Source organism: Lagopus muta, chromosome 21 (assembly GCF_023343835.1).
Source record: "Lagopus muta isolate bLagMut1 chromosome 21, bLagMut1 primary, whole genome shotgun sequence".
Classification (NCBI taxonomy): domain Eukaryota; kingdom Metazoa; phylum Chordata; class Aves; order Galliformes; family Phasianidae; genus Lagopus; species Lagopus muta.
In genome coordinates this window covers 4,567,515-4,585,579 of record NC_064453.1, presented here as the reverse complement: position 1 = coordinate 4,585,579, position 18,065 = coordinate 4,567,515, and the positions used below count along the sequence as shown (strand labels likewise).

Below are 18,065 nucleotides of genomic sequence, written 5' to 3'. Positions count from 1 at the left end.
GATAAGTATTGCTTTATGGCTGCTGAGGAAGACAGGGGGTTTAGAAGTTAGGCAGCGATGTAAGCCTTATGTGAATCATGACCAGCAGAGAGTCATAAGCATATTTCCCATCTTTGCACATAATGTGAGTAAGCATGTGAAGCTTAAGAAGTTTAATGGTTAACTGTTAACCCTCTAGGATCCTGCAGTGAGCTTTTCTTGCAAACAAGCTTTGATCAGGGTGCTGAGACCAAGGAACAAGAGGAGACATGTGACCTTGCCATCCTCCCCTCGCAGCAATACTCCTATGGGTATGCAAATCTGTTCCTCTTTAAATGACCATGACCTACTTTATTTGTCAGAAAAGATGCACACACACACAAAAGTCTTTTTAAACAGGACCAAACTAGTTTTTCTTATTTCCTTTCTTCCTTCTCTCTTTCCCCACTAAAAACCTTTGGGAATTAATTTGTGAATTAATCCTTTGTAATGCAGGAGATAAAGATGATGACGACGACGACGATGCAGAAGACAAGCTGCAGAGCTCTGGGATAGCAAATGGTGAGCATATCCGCCAGGAAAGCCAGGAGCAAAGTGAAGTTGATCATGGTGACTTTGAGATGGTGGTAAGTCCAGAGTGCTTCTCTTTGGAATCTGTGAAGTGCTTGGGTTCAGTTTAGTGCATGATGAATTACTTACTGTTCCCTTAGCTGATGGTGGTTTGACAAAGGCTCTCTTGCTGTGTTCCTTTTCCACAGTCTGAATCAATGGTTCTGGAGACTGCTGAAAATGTGAACAATGGGAACCCTTCTCCCCTGGAGGCTCTTCTGGCTGGAGCAGAGGGATTCCCTCCAATGCTGGATATCCCTCCAGATGCAGATGATGAAACCATGGTGGAATTGGCTATTGCCCTGAGCCTGCAACAGGATCAGCAAGGTAAGATGTCAACATTGCTGTTACTCAAAAAGGGAAACAGAATATGAGGAAACTGAGAAAGAAGCAGAGCAGAAGCTATTGATGTGACCACCATCAAAGCAAAGGTAGTGGAGCAAGGAAATGCACACAGAAGGCCAGAGGTAATGTAGTTTGTATGTAGAAAGGTATTCATCATTTGTTTTCTTCTTGCAGGTAGCAGCAGCAGTGCACTTGGACTGCAGAGCTTAGGACTGTCTGGCCAAGCACCCAGCTCTTCTTCTCTTGATGCTGGAACGCTCTCGGATACGACAGCATCAGGTAACTGTTCACTGCAAGGAATCAAGTTGTTTTTTTTTAATTTCAGGCTAAATAATGATTTTTAGATTGTTAGCAAATGATGTTTTGAAGAACCAATCCTTATTTATTGGCTTCGTGTATCCTTAATAGTTTATTTTCTTGCTTTGGAGGACCTTTCTTATATACTTCTGAGGAAGTGTTTTCCTCTTCTTAAAATAAAGCAAACTAAACTAAATATAGTATTTTCTTTGCATGTAAAGCAGGCAGACATTGCCCTTCAAGTTGCTAATGTGGTGGACCATTTCATAATGTGGTTTCACTCTCAGGGTATCTCCCCTGCACTGCTTTTAACAGACTTAAATGCACTGATGGACAGTGCAAATTCCTTTTGGGTTTGTAGTTGAAAATTGAAATAGAAATCTTTGTGGCTTTTCTTTTATACTATGTACTTCTTTTGCAGTTATATTAAGACAGTGTTTTTACTTGTAACAGCTCTCTTTATTCTTTTAGCTCCAGCATCTGATGATGAAGGCAGCACAGCTGCAACAGATGGCTCAACTCTTCGGACGTCGCCTGCTGACCATGGTGGAAGTGTGGGCTCTGAGAGTGGTGGCAGTGCTGTGGACTCAGTGGCTGGTGAGCACAGTGGTGAGTATGTTGCTGGAGCAGTGTTTGTGTATGTGATTTCTGCACTAAGAAGAATTACCAGGAGTGTGTGGGATGAGAAATCCCTGAAAGAGAAGAAATCTGTTCTAGATTGATGATGCCATGCACCATTTTGTGATTACTATCAAAGTGCCCTACAGACTGTGAATATTTCCTCACTCTTGCAGTTCTCTAGAAATGTGGAATAGTAGTTTTTGCTGATCTGTAATAAATTACACAGTGATGTAGCCTAGAGTGAGAATAAAAGAATGCCTTAAAATACAGGGTAAGTTTAGATGGGATTAAGGTAATTTCCTCCCCTTTGTTTGAGATTGATATCCTGGTAAAACTAATTGGAATAATAAATTAATGATTTATTTGAAGGCAGCAAACAGACTTCTGTGAACAATTGCATTCATGCTGCCCGTACACCCTTCTTCTAACCCACCTTAAACTTACTGCTGTGGAACCAATTCAGTTTGTGCCACCAAAGTGAGACTGGTGAACAAAGCACTGCTGAGGGTGTTGTGTTGCATCTGTGGAAGTGCTGCTTTTAACCTTCTGAAAGTAATCACAGACACTGTTTGCTTAGAATCATAATTCCATAGGGTAGTGCTATGGTTGCTGTGAAGAGGGCAAGATGCATATTCAGTTCTGTTTGTGTGTTTTTCCCTTTTTTTTTTTTCCCCCCCTCATTGTTTTTCAGTGTCTGGCCGTAGCAGTGCCTATGGGGACACGACAGCTGAGGGCCATCCTGCTGGACCAGGCAGTGTCAGCTCCAGCACAGGTGCAATCAGCACTACCACAGGCCAGCAAGAGGGAGATGGCTCAGAAGGAGAGGGGGAAGCAGAGGGAGATGTCCACACCAGCAACAGGCAAGGGGCTCTGTTTTCCTTGTCAAAAGTCATTCTTCTGCTCTGCAGTGTGATTGTTTGTAGAGGAGTTACGTGTTGGTAATCTTGTTGGTCTAGTATTCCTTTCAGCGTGTCTGAAAATGCTTCACCTTTGCTTGCTGCTTTCTGACTTGTCAGGCTGCACATGGTCCGACTGATGTTGCTGGAGAGGCTGCTGCAGAACTTACCTCAGCTGAGGAACGTTGGGGGAGTGCGGGCCATCCCTTACATGCAGGTAACTGAGGAGGGCTCAGGTTTTAAGCCTTAGTCAAAAAGTTAATCACTGCCCCTAGTGCCAGGCTTTTGTTTGCACATGCTTTTAACCTTTTCTCTTTCTTGCCCAGTCACAGTGTGTGAGTCCCTCTCTGAAGCATTCAATCTGTTGCACTATATTCCTTACCCAAAGAGTTAGACACGTGCTCTTTCTCAGTGTTGTGTGACTGTTGAATGATGACCCTAAGGGCTGAAGTCCTTCAACTCTTATATATCTGGGAGGGTCTTTCACATTTATACTGGATATTCCTATGGAGGTGTCATGATGCAGGGAGAATTTGGGAAAAAGCATAAATTAATTAAGATATGAATTACAGAAGTTTTGTAAAAGATTGTATCTATTTTGAAAACAGATCTTCTGTTCATTCTATGACTTCTACTTCCAGGTTATTCTGATGCTCACAACAGACCTGGATGGAGATGATGAGAAGGACAAGGGAGCTTTAGATAATCTCCTGTCCCAGCTGATTGCAGAACTGTGCATGGAGAAAAAGGCAAGCTGTAATACAGGCACAGTCTTGATTTGCTCCTTCTAGACAGGTTTTCTTGTCATGGAGGAGTTGGGTGCATGGGAATCAGAGCAATAGACTGCTGTATGGGTATGTTCAGACAGTTAATCTCACAGAATATATGAAATAACTCACTGTTACCTAATTCCAGCATCGTCAAGTGAGCATGAAAACTTGCATGACTTGAATTCAACAATTAAAACAGGGATGATTGATCAATGATGTAGAATTGACATATGGACACCCAGGCCACTGTCTGCTCTTATACTGAGGAATTCAGACTGCTCTTTTTGTTGTTATTGCTTGAGCTTAGATAAGAAACACTTTGTGAGGGTCAGAGCTCTGACACATTGGTGTAAGGACATTATGCTCAGCTCTGTAAGCAAGCCAGCTCTCTCTTTGCAGGATGTGTCTAAGAAAAATGAACGCTCTCCTGTGAATGAAGTACATCTGGTGGTAATGAGGCTGCTTAGTGTGTTCATGTCCAGAACAAAGTCAGGATCAAAGTCTTCCATTTGTGAGGTATGTTCTTCAGGGTGCTTTTCAGGGATGGGATGTGGTTGGGAAGCTTTTCTTCATCAGAGATGGTATAAAAGGTGCACGTAGATGGTGCAAAACTGAAAAACAGTTTAAAATACTTTGCAAAAACAGTGTTACTTGACTGTTACCAAAAAGGATCTTTGCTGAAACTCAGAACACAGGAAACCAACATAGGATGATGACTGGAATAATTTGTTTTGTGAGCAGTTTCTAGCTGAAGCTGAGGCTGGAAGATTATTAAGGTTATTTAAAATGCTCTAGCAGATTTGTCATTGCTTCTTACTGGCACTGAAGGGGTTAAAAAGGATCTGTAATGTGATTATTGGAAAGCAATATGCTGCTGTGTCAACATAAAAGTCGCTAAGAGGATTCCTTAGATATTTGTTGCTAAAAGGTACAGTAATAAGGCATAAAAAGCAGTATGTGTGGTGGGAAGGAGATTAATAAAAAAGCATAGAGGTTAAAAAATTTAGTCTGAACTGCATCAAATTTTAATGAGCTTATGAGCTGTGGGGTTTGTTTGGATTTACAGGGCTGCTTTAATAGTTTTATTTACAGTAGCTTTTTCTCCAGCCTTTGTTATTCACTTGAGCTTCCCACAAAAATCAAAGCTCATCGTCTTGCAGAATGCAGGTGGAGCAATACCTGGGTGGAGCAGAGCCTCTGAGCAGCATCTGCAACAGGGACTCTTTCTCTACCAGAATTCACCCCCAGCTGGCCAAATCCCAGATAAACAAATAGAAATCCCAACTTAAAGGAGGAAAAAAATGAAAAATGAAGAAAAGAGAGGAGGAAAAAAAAAAAAAAAAGCCCTAGTCGTCTAATCCATAGCACAGTGGCCTCTGGCACATGTGTCGAGGGGAGATTAGACTTAAGAAGAGATTTTATTTGTTTTCCTTTACTAAGCGCTTGTTCAAAAGAGTCTCTAAATATTTGAGTTGCTTTTCATAAACAAAATAACAACAACAACAAAAAAGAACCCAAACCCAACCTCAAAGAAACCCCAAACTTAAAAGCTGCCTGTAAAGTTTCGGAAGAAACGACAACACAACCCTCCTCTCTTACCCATAGTGTCAGCATGTGCTGGATGATTGTCACTGCTCAGGTGCTCTGGTAATTCTCCTCCTCTTCCTTTCAGTCTTCTTCCCTCATCTCCAGTGCCACTGCAGCTGCACTGTTGAGCTCTGGTGCTGTTGACTACTGTCTGCACGTGCTGAAGTCTTTGCTGGAGTACTGGAAAAGCCAGCAGAACGATGAGGAGCCTGTTGCCACCAGCCAGCTCCTGAAACCTCACACTACTTCTTCTCCACCTGACATGAGCCCTTTCTTCCTCCGCCAGTATGTGAAGGTGAGTCCTGCCCTGTACCTAGCAGTTGCTGGGGATTTCCACATTAAATCCCAGACTTGTTCAGCCACCTTTATTCCAGTAGAGACCTTTGATATGTGTACAGGTGCAGGGGAAAAAGGCTAGACGCATATAGAAGCATGTGTCCTGAGTTGAAAGCTTGTATATTAAAATGCCTTAGGGCTACAGAGCAGCTTACTGCATCTTCCTTGTTGCCTATTAGGTCAGCTCCTCGTGCAGGTTTGTCAGCTTGTGTTTGTTTATCAGTTTGAAGTGTTTCTAAAGTGCAGAAGAGCTCTGTTTTTAAACAAATGCATTGGGTAGCATGTCAGAACACCACACTGGTCCTGACTGATGTCTCTCACTCCCAGGGTCACGCTGCAGATGTGTTTGAGGCCTACACTCAGCTTCTGACAGAGATGGTGCTGCGGCTGCCCTACCAGATCAAGAAGATTGCAGACACAAACTCCCGCATCCCACCTCCTGTCTTTGATCACTCCTGGTTCTACTTTCTGTCTGAGGTGAGAATGTAATACACCTACAGGTTTCAACCAGAAAATCCCACTGATGTTACCTTACTTGGGAGAGATGAGGACTTCTGTAGGGCCAATCTGATCCACGTCTGATTTTTCTTTTCCCTCTTGAATGAAGATTAATTCCTGGCTTTGTGTTATTCCTGTTGAAGAAAGGATGTGTGAAAAATCAGGTGTCTTTTGGTCTCTGTAACTCAATATTTACCTCCAGAAAACTCTAATATGAAACCTCACTGATGGTAAAATGTAACATCGTGCTTTGCTGTTGGTGCTTCACTTAGTCCTTAAAATAGTAAGATTTTTGGAGTATGTCTTTTCAGTTCCTTCATCTGGTTGAATAGCTCCCTACATAACAGCAAGTTATCTTGCATTTGCACAAGTTTGTGGAAGGGATTTCTTAATGAAGCTTGGCTAGCTTTTTATCTGAGGTTACACAATGGTTTTCAGAAGCAGTCTCCAGTCATCTAGCTCAGGATTCTGCAGTATTGCTGTGCAGTATCTTCTGCCTCTTACTTGCTTTTATGGGTGACTTTCTGATAATGCATCTCCAGTATCTTGTCTTTTTTGTAAGAAAGCAAGCCATGTTTCTGTTGGCACAGGTTGCCTACTGGTGATTCCACAGTGCTGATGCTGTGGTCTTTTCTTTGTTTAGTACCTGATGATCCAGCAGACTCCATTCGTGCGCCGCCAAGTCCGCAAGCTTTTGCTCTTTATCTGTGGATCCAAGGATAAATATCGTCAGCTCCGAGACCTCCACACTTTAGACTCCCATGTTCGTGGAATCAAAAAGCTCCTGGAAGAGCAAGGCATTTTCCTTCGTGCCAGTGTGGTCACAGCAAGTTCAGGCTCTGCTCTGCAGTATGATACATTGATCAGCTTGGTAAGGAAAAGCTTGCACCTGAACTTGGAGAAAGTCTGTGGTGCACTTCTGTAAGAAGTCAGTCATAGAAATACTGACATGGTGTTCAATCCTGTCCCATTGTGCCTTTCAGATGGAACATTTAAAGGCTTGTGCAGAGATTGCAACGCAGCGGACAGTGAACTGGCAGAAATTCTGCATTAAAGATGACTGTGAGTTCTTTCTCTGAGAGTGTGCAGGAGAGCAGAGGGTTTGCATTGCATGCCTTGATTTGAATGAAGACTTCTCAGATGGGGAAGCTCAGCAGACAGAAAAGGGGGAGCAGAGCTGAGAGTTTGACTAGGACTGAACTGTTTCCAATACTAATTATCACAGTGCTCTAATTGCAACTGTTCCCTAGCTGAGGAACACAGTATGCTGTAATGGAGAACTTAGTAGAACATGAATTAGGAGATCTGCATTGTTTGCACTGCTTTGTGTAAATTAGGATGTGACACTTGACCTTGGTGTACCCAAGTGTTTTACTTCCATAATGTAGGGTTCTGCCAGCTTGTGGGATGCTCCTTGTCATGTTGGAAGGTATTTTTGTTGGGGTTGGTAGTTCAGTGTAGGTGCATCTAGTTTTAATTTAGGCATTAATATTTTTCTTCCTTTCTCCACAGCGGTTCTCTATTTCCTCCTTCAAGTCAGCTTCTTGGTAGATGAAGGAGTGTCTCCAGTTCTCCTGCAGCTGCTGTCTTGTGCTCTGTGTGGCAGCAAAGTGCTGTCTGTGGCTTCATCCTCTGGATCATCAAGCACTTCTTCCACCTCTGCTCCTGCAGCATCAGGCTCTGGGCAGCCAGCCACACAGAGCAAATCCTCCACGAAAAAGAGCAAGAAGGAAGAAAAGGAAAAGGAGCGAGAGGGTGAGCTGCAGCTGTGCCCAATTCTGTAGTTCTTTTAGGGATGAAGTCTGCTGCTCTCAGCTTTATGTACCTCTATTGAGAGAGCACTGCTTGCTTCTAGTTGTGATAAATACCACTGCTGTGAAGGGGGCACGAATCTTGGCGTGGGTGCTTGAAACCTTTAGCAACATCTAGGAGAGAAGAGCAGTTTCACTGTATATAATAATAGGTTCAGAGATGGAGTACTATGCTGTAAGAGTTGGGGCTGAAATTGGGTACTGGACATATCCCAAACCCACTGTGAGTATTTATTAATTTGAGTGGGCTTTGAATTGTCTAGAAGAAGTTGCTTATACCAGTGACTGAATAGCTTCTACCTAAGTTGCTTGTCTTGGGATGTAGGAGGCTGAAATCCTGATGGGAATTAAAACAAATTCTGTTGATGCACACCCAGTTAGCTCTGCTCCTCAATGGTTATGTTCAGACTTGTTTCCTCTGTCTGACTTGTAAGCTATGTTGGAGCCAGGGCTGCTTCTTAATGGATGTCCGCAGTCTTGGGAAAGTAATTAAGCTTCCCTATAAAAGTCATGGGCATAAATTCTCTCTTGGCTTTTCTTCAGGGAACTGTTTTGGCTTTCTCTGACAGACGGTTCTTTGTGACTCTGTTCACTGCCCTGTTATTGTTCCTTTTCTTTTTATCAGGACGTGTAGCACATTTCTCATGTCCTCACTGGCAAGTATTGCAGGAGTTTTCTTCTCTAATAGTCAGGAGTGTTAAATTATAATTTTTGAAACAGAGAAGGATATTATACGTGTTGCCTTAACCACTGACATTTATCCCCATGTCCTTTCTCTGTGGCCTATAAAATAGGAAACTGGACTGCCTGTGAAGTACTCAAATCATCTGCTTTATTAACTCTTTCTCTCTTGTGCTACCCGGTGTCCCCTAGGTGAGAGCTCAGGCAGTCAGGAAGACCAGCTGTGTACAGCTCTGGTGAACCAGCTGAACAAGTTTGCTGATAAGGAAACCCTCATTCAGTTCCTGCGTTGCTTCTTGCTGGAATCCAACTCGTCCTCTGTCAGATGGCAGGCACACTGCCTTGCACTCCACATCTACAGGTGAGCTGGGAGGGAGCCTCTCTGAGCCAGCTCTTGTGAATCAGTCCCAGCTCAGTTCTGGAAAGATGAAATAGCTCTTTCTCTGCCCTAAAAGTTGCTGAGGCTTGCAATGATGGTATCACCTTGTGTTGCTCGTGTTATTCTGCAGTTGTTGGGGCCAGAGGTGTAAGTTGTGACTTACACATTAGTGATCAACTTGATCTGCAAGTAAAATGCCTTTAGAATCTGGCTCCTGACATCCACAGAGGCAGGTGTTTGTGGGAGAGTGAATTCCCAAGCTGGACAGAATCTGGTGCAGATAAAAAGATGGCAGTTGTGTGTGTAAAGGCAGACTTCAGGGTGCTGAGCTCCCTCAGCAGTCTGTTGTTACTATAGAGCTCTTCCATTTCGAAGAGTGCTGGAACACTGCTGGTGATGGGAAGAGTTGACATTTGACTCTGTGAACTCTCATGTATGGCAAGATAAGAAATAGTTACCTTTTTTGAACTGTAAATATATTTTCCTTCTTCTGTGTATAGCTGTCTTGTCAGTGTAGCTATCTTGACAAGCCTACTTGATCTGTAATCTGTCCAACAGGAACTCTAACAAGTCTCAGCAAGAATTACTGTTGGATCTCATGTGGTCAATCTGGCCAGAACTTCCAGCCTATGGGAGAAAGGCTGCCCAGTTTGTAGATCTCCTGGGATACTTCTCTCTGAAAACACAGCAGACTGAGAAGAAGGTACAGTGTCATTCAGAAGAGGCTGAACAGCATCTGAGGTCCAGCTGTTAAGAGTTTTCTAAGTGTTCATTTATGGTACAGCTGGATTCCTTGAAATGGAGAGTGGGGATTTTTCTTTTGTTGTGTTGTGGGTTGAAAACTGTTCCTTGGGAATGCTGTGGGGAAAGTACTGCTAGCTCTAATGCTAGCTCCGATTTACAGATTTGGTATTTCATCTCTTAACTGTGACTTCTGAACAAAGGCAGTGGTGGAATTTCATAAGGGGCCACAAACAGAGAACAGATAGTTTAGATGCACTGGTAATTGCGTGTGTGTTTGTAAAGAGCTGGAAATGTTCTGTGAATCCTGGCAAACATTTCCAGTCATTGGCTGTGACAAACAGCACTGTTGTTGTGGTAAAGGTCTAATTTTAGGATCTGTTACATTCTTGGGTAATGACTTAACCACACAAATACCTGTGGGTACAGTGCACACATCGTCTGGGGGACAGAGCATGGCACGTGATGAGAAATCTTTTCATTAAAAAGAAAAAACGCTGAGCAGAGAATATTTCCTAATTGTATTTCAGTTGAAGGAATACTCCCAGAAGGCTGTGGAGATCCTCCGGACTCAAAACCACATTCTTACCAACCACCCTAACTCCAACATTTACAAGTGAGTTACTTCTGCCTTTGATCCATTTCTCTGAAGGAGCTTTTTAGCAGATGAGCTGCAATCCACAGAGCAATACCCAATTCTTCTAATGAAATTGTGGTGGAGGAAGGACCCCTACTGAGATTACATGCTTGCTGCAGCTGGCCTTGAGAGAATAGCAAAAAAGAGAGAATCTGCCACTTGAGAAGAAATAAATATATGCCTTATTGGCAGTAGTTTTAGCTTTTTTGCTTTCCTTTTTGGTACATTGGAAAATAGTAGGAACAATTGGAGAGTATAGATTTGCCAAGTTGTTAATTGTGTTCTCAGTCATACCTTGGTGGTTAATTGTTTTATTTTCTCCCCCTTTGTTCCAGCACACTGTCTGGGCTGGTGGAATTTGATGGCTATTACCTAGAGAGTGATCCTTGCCTCGTCTGCAACAATCCAGAGGTGCCCTTCTGTGTAAGTACTGCTGTTCTTAAGCCCTTTCCAATTAGTCACAGGGATCCCAACATTTACAGCAGCTGTGTTTCTGTATTTTTGGGAGATGTGATCGCATTGACAGTGTGTCCTTATTTTTGTCTTCTTAGTACATTAAGCTTTCCTCCATTAAAGTGGATACACGTTATACGACCACCCAGCAAGTGGTGAAGCTGATTGGCAGCCACACCATCAGCAAAGTGACAGTGAAGATAGGAGACCTGAAACGCACCAAAATGGTCCGAACCATCAACCTCTATTACAACAACAGGACAGTGCAAGCCATAGTGGAGCTGAAAAACAAGTATGTTCATCCATGTGTGTCACTGAGTTTGACATTAGGATTTCTGGTGAGGTGGAATGGGTTGAATGTGTTACATTTGGAAACCAGTGTTAGTATCAAGAGCATCTCGTGGGGATTTTGAATCAGGAAGGAATTTGGACTTTGCAATGCACCCAGGAATGTTGAAAGTGTTAACTCTACTTGTTTGAAGCTGTATAGTAGGACTAAAATCAGAAGATGGATGGCCTTGCTCTCAAGTGCTGATGTACTCAGGAAAAACCACTCTCTTTCAGTGCATTGCTCAGTCCGGAGCCAGTTCTGCTTATATGCTTTCCCTTCTCACTTCTTGAGATCTTCTCACCACAATCAGATCTCTTTGGCTTAGGGATTAATCTGTGCCTGCTGCTTATTGCTTATTTGAAGTCTTAATCTTCTGTGACATCACAAGTGGCTGCTGTGGAGAGGATTATGATGTCACAAAGAGAGGATTCTGACTTCAGGTTGAGAATAAGCAGTGGGAGTAGATGAGATCTTTAGAAATAAATATCCTGTTTTCATGCAAATGTCTTTACTAATAAAAAAAAACGGAGGTGAAAATCCCTAGAAAATGTCTGTAGAATTAAAGTTCTTCCATGAGGCATCAACAGCTCTCTAATCCTAAACAGTCTCTCTCTATGAAGAGGATAAAGGCTTAAAATGTATTTCTGGCTACATATCATGTCAATACAGAAGCTAAGGAAGCGAATCCTAGAACAGCTCTCCATTCATCCCATATAAAGTAGATTTGGAGCCGAGGTGGTTGTGCTTGGCTCCTCTTTGTGCGTGGGCAGGAGGGTTCTTCCCCATTGGAAAGCCGTGCGCTTCTCTTTTCTTTCCCAGGCCAGCTCGATGGCACAAAGCCAAAAAGGTCCAGCTGACCCCAGGCCAGACAGAGGTAAAGATCGACCTTCCTCTGCCCATCGTGGCTTCCAACCTGATGATTGAATTCGCAGATTTCTATGAGAACTACCAGGCTTCCACGGAGACCCTGCAGTGCCCTCGATGCAGTGCGTCCGTCCCTGCCAACCCGGGGGTGTGTGGGAACTGTGGTGAGAACGTGTATCAGTGCCACAAGTGCAGGTAGGTCATCCCAGTTCCTCCCCACGGAGCCCCTCGTGCTGCTGCTCACGTTGGATGTTCAGCAGAATAGCCTGCTATTGAAATGCACCATTCTGGTTAATAGGAGCACGCAATCAAATTAGTCGAGAAGTATAAAACAGGCTTACAGAGGGATTTAGCGTTAATGCAGGCAAACAAAGGAAACCTGATGCGACAGTGCTGAAAGAATGCTGAAGTTTTGAAGCAAGCCCTCAGAAGTTTAAAGCAGCAAATTCCCAGGAGGAGGTTATTTTTGGCCTCCTTGGTTAAAGCAGGACCTGGAGTTCAGTTGTGGGGGGGGTTCCCCCCAGGATCCCCGACATGGCGTGCAGGATGAACTGTGCTGGTTTGTCTTTTCATAGCTTTTGTTGTGCTCTCCTCATTCAGAGCAGGGCTCAGGGTGTAATTTACTGTGTGCTATTCAGGCTTTTACTACGGTATCACAAATCCTCCTCTTTTGTGAGTTTAGTTGCCTCATTTGGAGTCTCTTCTCCCATCGTGTTGTCCCACATTCCTCTCAAATCTGCAGGGGTTCCAAGTTGTTCAGCAGATTCTTTGCACAGATCAGTTGATTATTGTTCTGCTGAAAGGTTTCCGTATCCTATATTGAAATATGGGAGCTATAAACCAGTTCATGTCATGCTGCTCTAGTCTGCAGCAGAGGATATTAAGTATGCTGCAGCTAGTCCCACTGCAACTGTGTAGAGAGTGAAAGCTATTCAGGGCCCAGGCCTTACAAAACTGTTTCTTTTAATCTGTGTCCTCATAAAGGGCACAGTGTCCTCATCTGACATTCTGCTGGGAGTTACTGTTGTTGAAGCAGGATTGTTAGGCACAAACTCAAGCCTGTTTCTGCTTACTGCTCAGAATCCACTACTTCTACGTGGATTTTTTGGTGCCTAGGTTTTGATTCTCACATACCACGTGTGCTTTGCTCATAGCAGCTTCCTTAAGGTAGGTTAGATGTTTTGGGGGCCATCCTTCTCCTTTACCTAATTAATGAGTGCATTCAGTGCTTACTTGCTTTATTCCCCTTTATTATTAGTTATCTCGATAAGCTCAGCTGCGTTCTCTGACCTTCCTGGCTTGCCTTCCAGGTCCATTAATTACGACGAGAAGGATCCCTTCCTTTGCAATGCCTGTGGGTTCTGTAAATACGCACGCTTTGACTTCATGTTGTATGCCAAGCCTTGCTGTGCAGTGGATCCCATAGAGAATGAGGAGGATCGAAAGAAGGTTGGACCAACAGCAGATTCATTAACGAAATGCTGCATCTCTTGGCCAAGTCAACAATGTAGAGACATCAGAGGCCCATCTGTCTTGGGAGTAACACGAAAAGCAGTGCTCCTTCAATGCTTTTTACTGACTAATGCATTTTCTTTAATTCTGGTGATCTCTCAAAATCCTTATTCTTGTCTCTGGCATTTTGAGAAGTATGGAATGCAATCCCTTATTTACTCTCTTCATCCACTAAGTAGATCATTCTGCAAAGACATTATTCAGTGCTCTGCATACAAACCATCTAGTACTGCATCTCTTTGGGTTAATTTGGGTTGTGCTCTGTACATTAGCATCCCATCTGAGGAGCCCTGCTAATGAAAGAGGAGCCCATTGCAGTACATGCGGCGTCAGTGTGGCCTGTCACAAAGTCTGAGTGTGCAGATTACGGTGTTGCACACTGGATACTTGTGGAAGAAGCAGAGCTCACACTTTCCAGTAACACAGAGAAGTTCAAAAGACGTGGGAAAACTTGGAGGGGTAGCTCAGTAGAATTAAAAATCTTTTCTGAACATAAACCAAGAGTTTCCTTTCTTCTTTTATTCTTAGGCAGTAACAAACATCAACACCCTCTTGGACAAAGCTGACAGAGTGTATCACCAGCTAATGGGACACCGACCACAGCTGGAAAACCTTCTGTGCAAAGTGAATGAGGCAGCTCCTGAAAAGCCCCAGGTATCAAAGGACAAATGGATTTTGCACAGAAAAAACCCTTGTAGAAGGCAGGCAGGATGCTGGCTTTTATATTGCCAAGGACAGCTGAAGGCCCTTGCCTCAGATGCTCTTTTGCAGTGGTTATGTTTTGTGTGTAACTTCCACATGTGATGCATTTCATTTTCCCCTCTGTTCCAGGATGAATCTGGTAGTAGTGGAGGGATCAGTTCTACCTCAGCTAGTGTGAACAGATACATACTGCAGTTAGCCCAGGAGTACTGTGGTGACTGCAAGAACTCGTTTGATGAACTTTCCAAAATCATCCAGGTATGATATGCTTTGATTGGTATTTGGGTCATGGGTTTTCTTCCACTTCTAATGTGGACAACAAGCCTTAAAGCAGAGCAGATAACGGAGTTAGGCTGATTTTCCCCCCCCCCCCGGGTAGCAGCAGGGGGTGACATGAGTGGGTGACATCAATGGCACCGGGGCACCCATGGGTGGCATCAGTGGGGGACATCAATGGAGGACCCAATTCCTTTCTAATGAATTTCCCAGGTTTGCCACTGACATGAAGGATTTTGAGTTTTGTGAAACATAATGTATCTCCATAAAGTGTACAGTGGAAGTAACCTGTAAATAAGTTTAGTGACTGTGCAGTGCTTCACAATTTTCAATTCTATGTTTCCAGAAAGTATTTGCCTCTCGGAAGGAGCTCCTGGAGTATGACCTGCAACAGAGGGAGGCAGCAACCAAATCCTCACGGACCACCGTCCAACCCACCTTCACTGCCAGCCAGTACCGTGCCTTGTCTGTTCTAGGCTGTGGCCACACATCATCAACAAAGTGTTACGGCTGTGCCTCAGCTGTCACTGAACACTGCATAACATTGCTCCGGGCTTTGGCAACCAACTCTGCCATCAGGCATATCCTCGTGTCCCAAGGCCTTATCCGAGAGCTGTTTGACTACAACTTGCGGCGGGGCGCAGCCACCATGAGGGAGGAGGTCCGTCAGCTCATGTGCCTTCTGACCAGGTATGGGTGGCTTCAGTGCTCATAGCCCTCTTCTGGTAAAAGCAGAATTGGGAAGGTGTAGCTGTGCAGGGGAGAGATCTTACATGGGCAAACTGTGGACCGTGACTGCTTGCTGTGTATTTGTCATCAGCTAAACTGAAATCCCAGGAGCTTTTGGTATTTAGTAGGAGCACAGTGTAACAGTGTTCTCTTTTTCCTTCTGGTATTAGGGACAATCCAGAAGCCACGCAACAGATGAATGATTTAATCATCGGGAAGGTTTCTGCAGCCCTGAAGGGACACTGGGCAAATCCAGACTTGGTGAGAGACTCCAGTGCTTTCTTTTTTATTATTATTATTTTTTCCTGACCCTCTACAACTGCTGGTGTATTCCAGTCATTGCATTTTCTCTGTTATCATAATCTGTCTGTAATACATAAGGTGTCTTGATAGGAATGAAGGTAAAGTACAACATTACATTACAGTAACGTGCCTGAGCTTCCTCAGGCTGCTCCACATGCCTTAGCTGTTGTTTGCAGCTCACCTTGCAGCTCTCTCAGGCCGACTGCCTGTCATCTCAGCTGGGGATGGGACTAGATGTACTCAGATCAATGTGTTTCAAAGCTGTATTTTTAAATACCAGAAGGCAAAAGAGTCTGCTGTATCACCTTCTTAAGCTTTTACTCTTGTCTGTCTTACAGGCTAGCAGTCTCCAGTATGAGATGTTGCTGCTCACAGACTCCATCTCAAAGGAAGACAGCTGCTGGGAGCTCCGACTACGCTGTGGTGAGTTGAAACAGCTGGAAGTAAAAGCTTTATTTTAAATGCTATACCCAGGTCCATGCGCTTTGTCTCCAGGATCTTGAAATAGGAGTGCTAAGAAATAGAAATATGGAAGTGCTTAAAAAAACTGAATGTTTTCCATTCTTGGCTCCATGAGAACATGATAGCTTTGCTTAAGGAGAGGAGGTCTTACTTTGTTCCAAGCACTTTTGAGGTGCTGTACAGAGCTGTGGAGGGGACCCATGTGCAGATCTTGCAGATCTTGGTGGCAAGAGCATGTCTCTCTTTCAGCTCTCAGCCTCTTTCTGATGGCAGTGAACATTAAGACTCCAGTGGTTGTTGAAAACATCACACTCATGTGCCTGCGCATTCTTCAAAAGCTGATCAAACCACCTGCTCCAACCAGCAAGAAAAACAAGGTATTGCCCCAGAATTTGAGCAAAGTATCTGAAAATGAGCTCATTAGAGTCTGCAAGCACTTGGTGCTCCCACCAGTTTTGTGAAATCAAGTACATCTGACTCAGATTTTTGAATACAGCTATAATTCTGATAAAGGCAATATTTGTTGGCTGCTCCTTGACTGTAATTTAGCTGCAGTTTGTGGCTTTGTCAAGAATCACACGAGCTTTTTTTGTCTGCTAGGATGTGCCTGCAGATGCTCTCACCACTGTGAAGCCTTACAGCAATGAAATCCATGCACAAGCTCAACTGTGGCTTAAGAGGGACCCCAAAGCATCGTATGAAGCTTGGAAAAAGTGCCTCCCTGCCAGAGGTAGTTCTGTGTTTTTAAGTCTGTTCTGTGCAATATTGTGAAAGAACATGCATGTACTCCTGTCGAGTTGTGTTGGCTTCTGTCCCTGCCATCTGATACCATCTTCACACTTAACCATGCAGTCTGTGGAGATGGCAGCACTGACCTTTCTAAGCTGCGTTGCTCAGCCTCTGAGCAGAAAATGCACTGTGCCTGAAGATAAACATTTCTCTTGAGCTGTGATCAATATTGCAGGTGTAGATGCCAATGGGAAATCTCCTAGCAAAGCAGAGCTTCACCAGCTCTATTTGTCAGAAAAATATGTTTGGAAGTGGAAACAGTTCATGAGTCGCCGTGGGAAGAGAACTTGTCCTCTGGATCTCAAGCTGGGACACAACAATTGGTTGCGACAGGTAAACATGGGTGAAAGCTCCAGTGTGATGCACTGGCCTGTCAGCACCACGGGGCACAGTTAACCACCAGGGAATGTTGGTAGTTTGCCATATTTTGCTGTATGGATGAGTGCGTGGTAGAAATGTTTTGATGTAGAACATCATGTAGGCATTCTCTTAGAATGAAGTCTTCAGAAGAACAAGTGAACACTGCCATCAAGTCACCAAACTGTCCCAGTGTGTGCTGTCTCTTTCTGGTGAGGTATCTCTGGTTTATCTCTGTGCATCAGATGATACCTTCTTTTAATGCTTGTGCTTTAGGTACTGTTTACTCCAGCCACTCAAGCTGCAAGGCAGGCTGCATGTACCATTGTGGAAGCTCTGGCTACCATCCCCAGCCGCAAACAACAGGTCCTTGATCTCCTTACGAGGTATTTCCATGATGCCACACTTGGCAGCTCCAGGATTATTTTTCTCTTAATTCCCGTGAGAATCACTCCCTTCTTCTTTTATCACCTCTTGTCTATAGTATGCTTTTGATTGGCATGTTGTTTTGTGCTGGGTTCTTAAACTTAATTAGCTTGGTGGATATTTTTTTAGGAAGACTTTTTTTTGTGGCTTGGCATTGTGTGTTTTCCAAAGGTAAGCAGATGGTATTCAGCTGCGTGGAGATAATTTTCCTGGTCTTTTAGACAGCAAGATAACAGGAGAACTCTCTTCTAACTAACATGACATAACTCAGCACAAGTGACACTGTTAGCACAGTTGGTCACCATCTTTTTGGGACAAAGTCTCACTTTAGCAGTAAGTAATGAATACTGGTAATGCTGTTAGGGAGGAAGGATAGAGTGTGAGGGGGACACATCACACAAGTGTGAGGGGGACTTGTTGCTGAGGGTTGCTTGTCAGCATGTGCTTCTCTTTACCAGCTACCTGGATGAGCTGAGCATTGCTGGTGAATGTGCTGCTGAGTACCTGGCACTGTACCAGAAACTCATCAAACCTGCCCACTGGAAAGTCTATCTGGCAGCCAGAGGTGTTCTGCCTTATATTGGCAGCCTCATCACCAAGGTATGGACATGTTTGGAGGAACTAAAGAGTAGCAGAAAGCTTGTCCCAGGCCCATCAGTCTATCTGGCTTTTGT

At 43.9% G+C, this 18,065-nt stretch overlaps 1 protein-coding gene across 4 annotated transcripts in view; it reads left to right on the top strand.

Moving 5' to 3' along the window:
* The window catches only part of UBR4 (ubiquitin protein ligase E3 component n-recognin 4), a 68,310-nt gene that overhangs the window by 32,705 nt on the left and 17,540 nt on the right, over nt 1-18,065 (top strand). For 2 of the 4 annotated variants that reach the window (XM_048967687.1, XM_048967684.1), the window contains 31 exons: nt 179-290; nt 475-605; nt 738-915; nt 1,108-1,212; nt 1,702-1,839; nt 2,543-2,711; nt 2,868-2,964; nt 3,389-3,496; nt 3,917-4,033; nt 5,190-5,399; nt 5,768-5,917; nt 6,582-6,809; nt 6,922-7,000; nt 7,451-7,693; nt 8,623-8,791; nt 9,368-9,512; nt 10,081-10,166; nt 10,523-10,610; nt 10,739-10,932; nt 11,791-12,030; nt 13,146-13,284; nt 13,876-14,001; nt 14,179-14,307; nt 14,672-15,015; nt 15,225-15,315; nt 15,696-15,780; nt 16,069-16,196; nt 16,420-16,549; nt 16,784-16,941; nt 17,242-17,351; nt 17,850-17,991. In XM_048967687.1, coding sequence (XP_048823644.1) covers nt 179-290; nt 475-605; nt 738-915; nt 1,108-1,212; nt 1,702-1,839; nt 2,543-2,711; nt 2,868-2,964; nt 3,389-3,496; nt 3,917-4,033; nt 5,190-5,399; nt 5,768-5,917; nt 6,582-6,809; nt 6,922-7,000; nt 7,451-7,693; nt 8,623-8,791; nt 9,368-9,512; nt 10,081-10,166; nt 10,523-10,610; nt 10,739-10,932; nt 11,791-12,030; nt 13,146-13,284; nt 13,876-14,001; nt 14,179-14,307; nt 14,672-15,015; nt 15,225-15,315; nt 15,696-15,780; nt 16,069-16,196; nt 16,420-16,549; nt 16,784-16,941; nt 17,242-17,351; nt 17,850-17,991 — 4,569 coding nt within the window. Of the gene's footprint in view, nt 1-178; nt 291-474; nt 606-737; nt 916-1,107; nt 1,213-1,683; nt 1,840-2,542; nt 2,712-2,867; nt 2,965-3,388; nt 3,497-3,916; nt 4,034-5,189; nt 5,400-5,767; nt 5,918-6,581; nt 6,810-6,921; nt 7,001-7,450; nt 7,694-8,622; nt 8,792-9,367; nt 9,513-10,080; nt 10,167-10,522; nt 10,611-10,738; nt 10,933-11,790; nt 12,031-13,145; nt 13,285-13,875; nt 14,002-14,178; nt 14,308-14,671; nt 15,016-15,224; nt 15,316-15,695; nt 15,781-16,068; nt 16,197-16,419; nt 16,550-16,783; nt 16,942-17,241; nt 17,352-17,849; nt 17,992-18,065 lie in introns of all 4 variants that reach the window. The other 2 variants (XM_048967686.1, XM_048967685.1) reach the window with 2 other exon arrangements.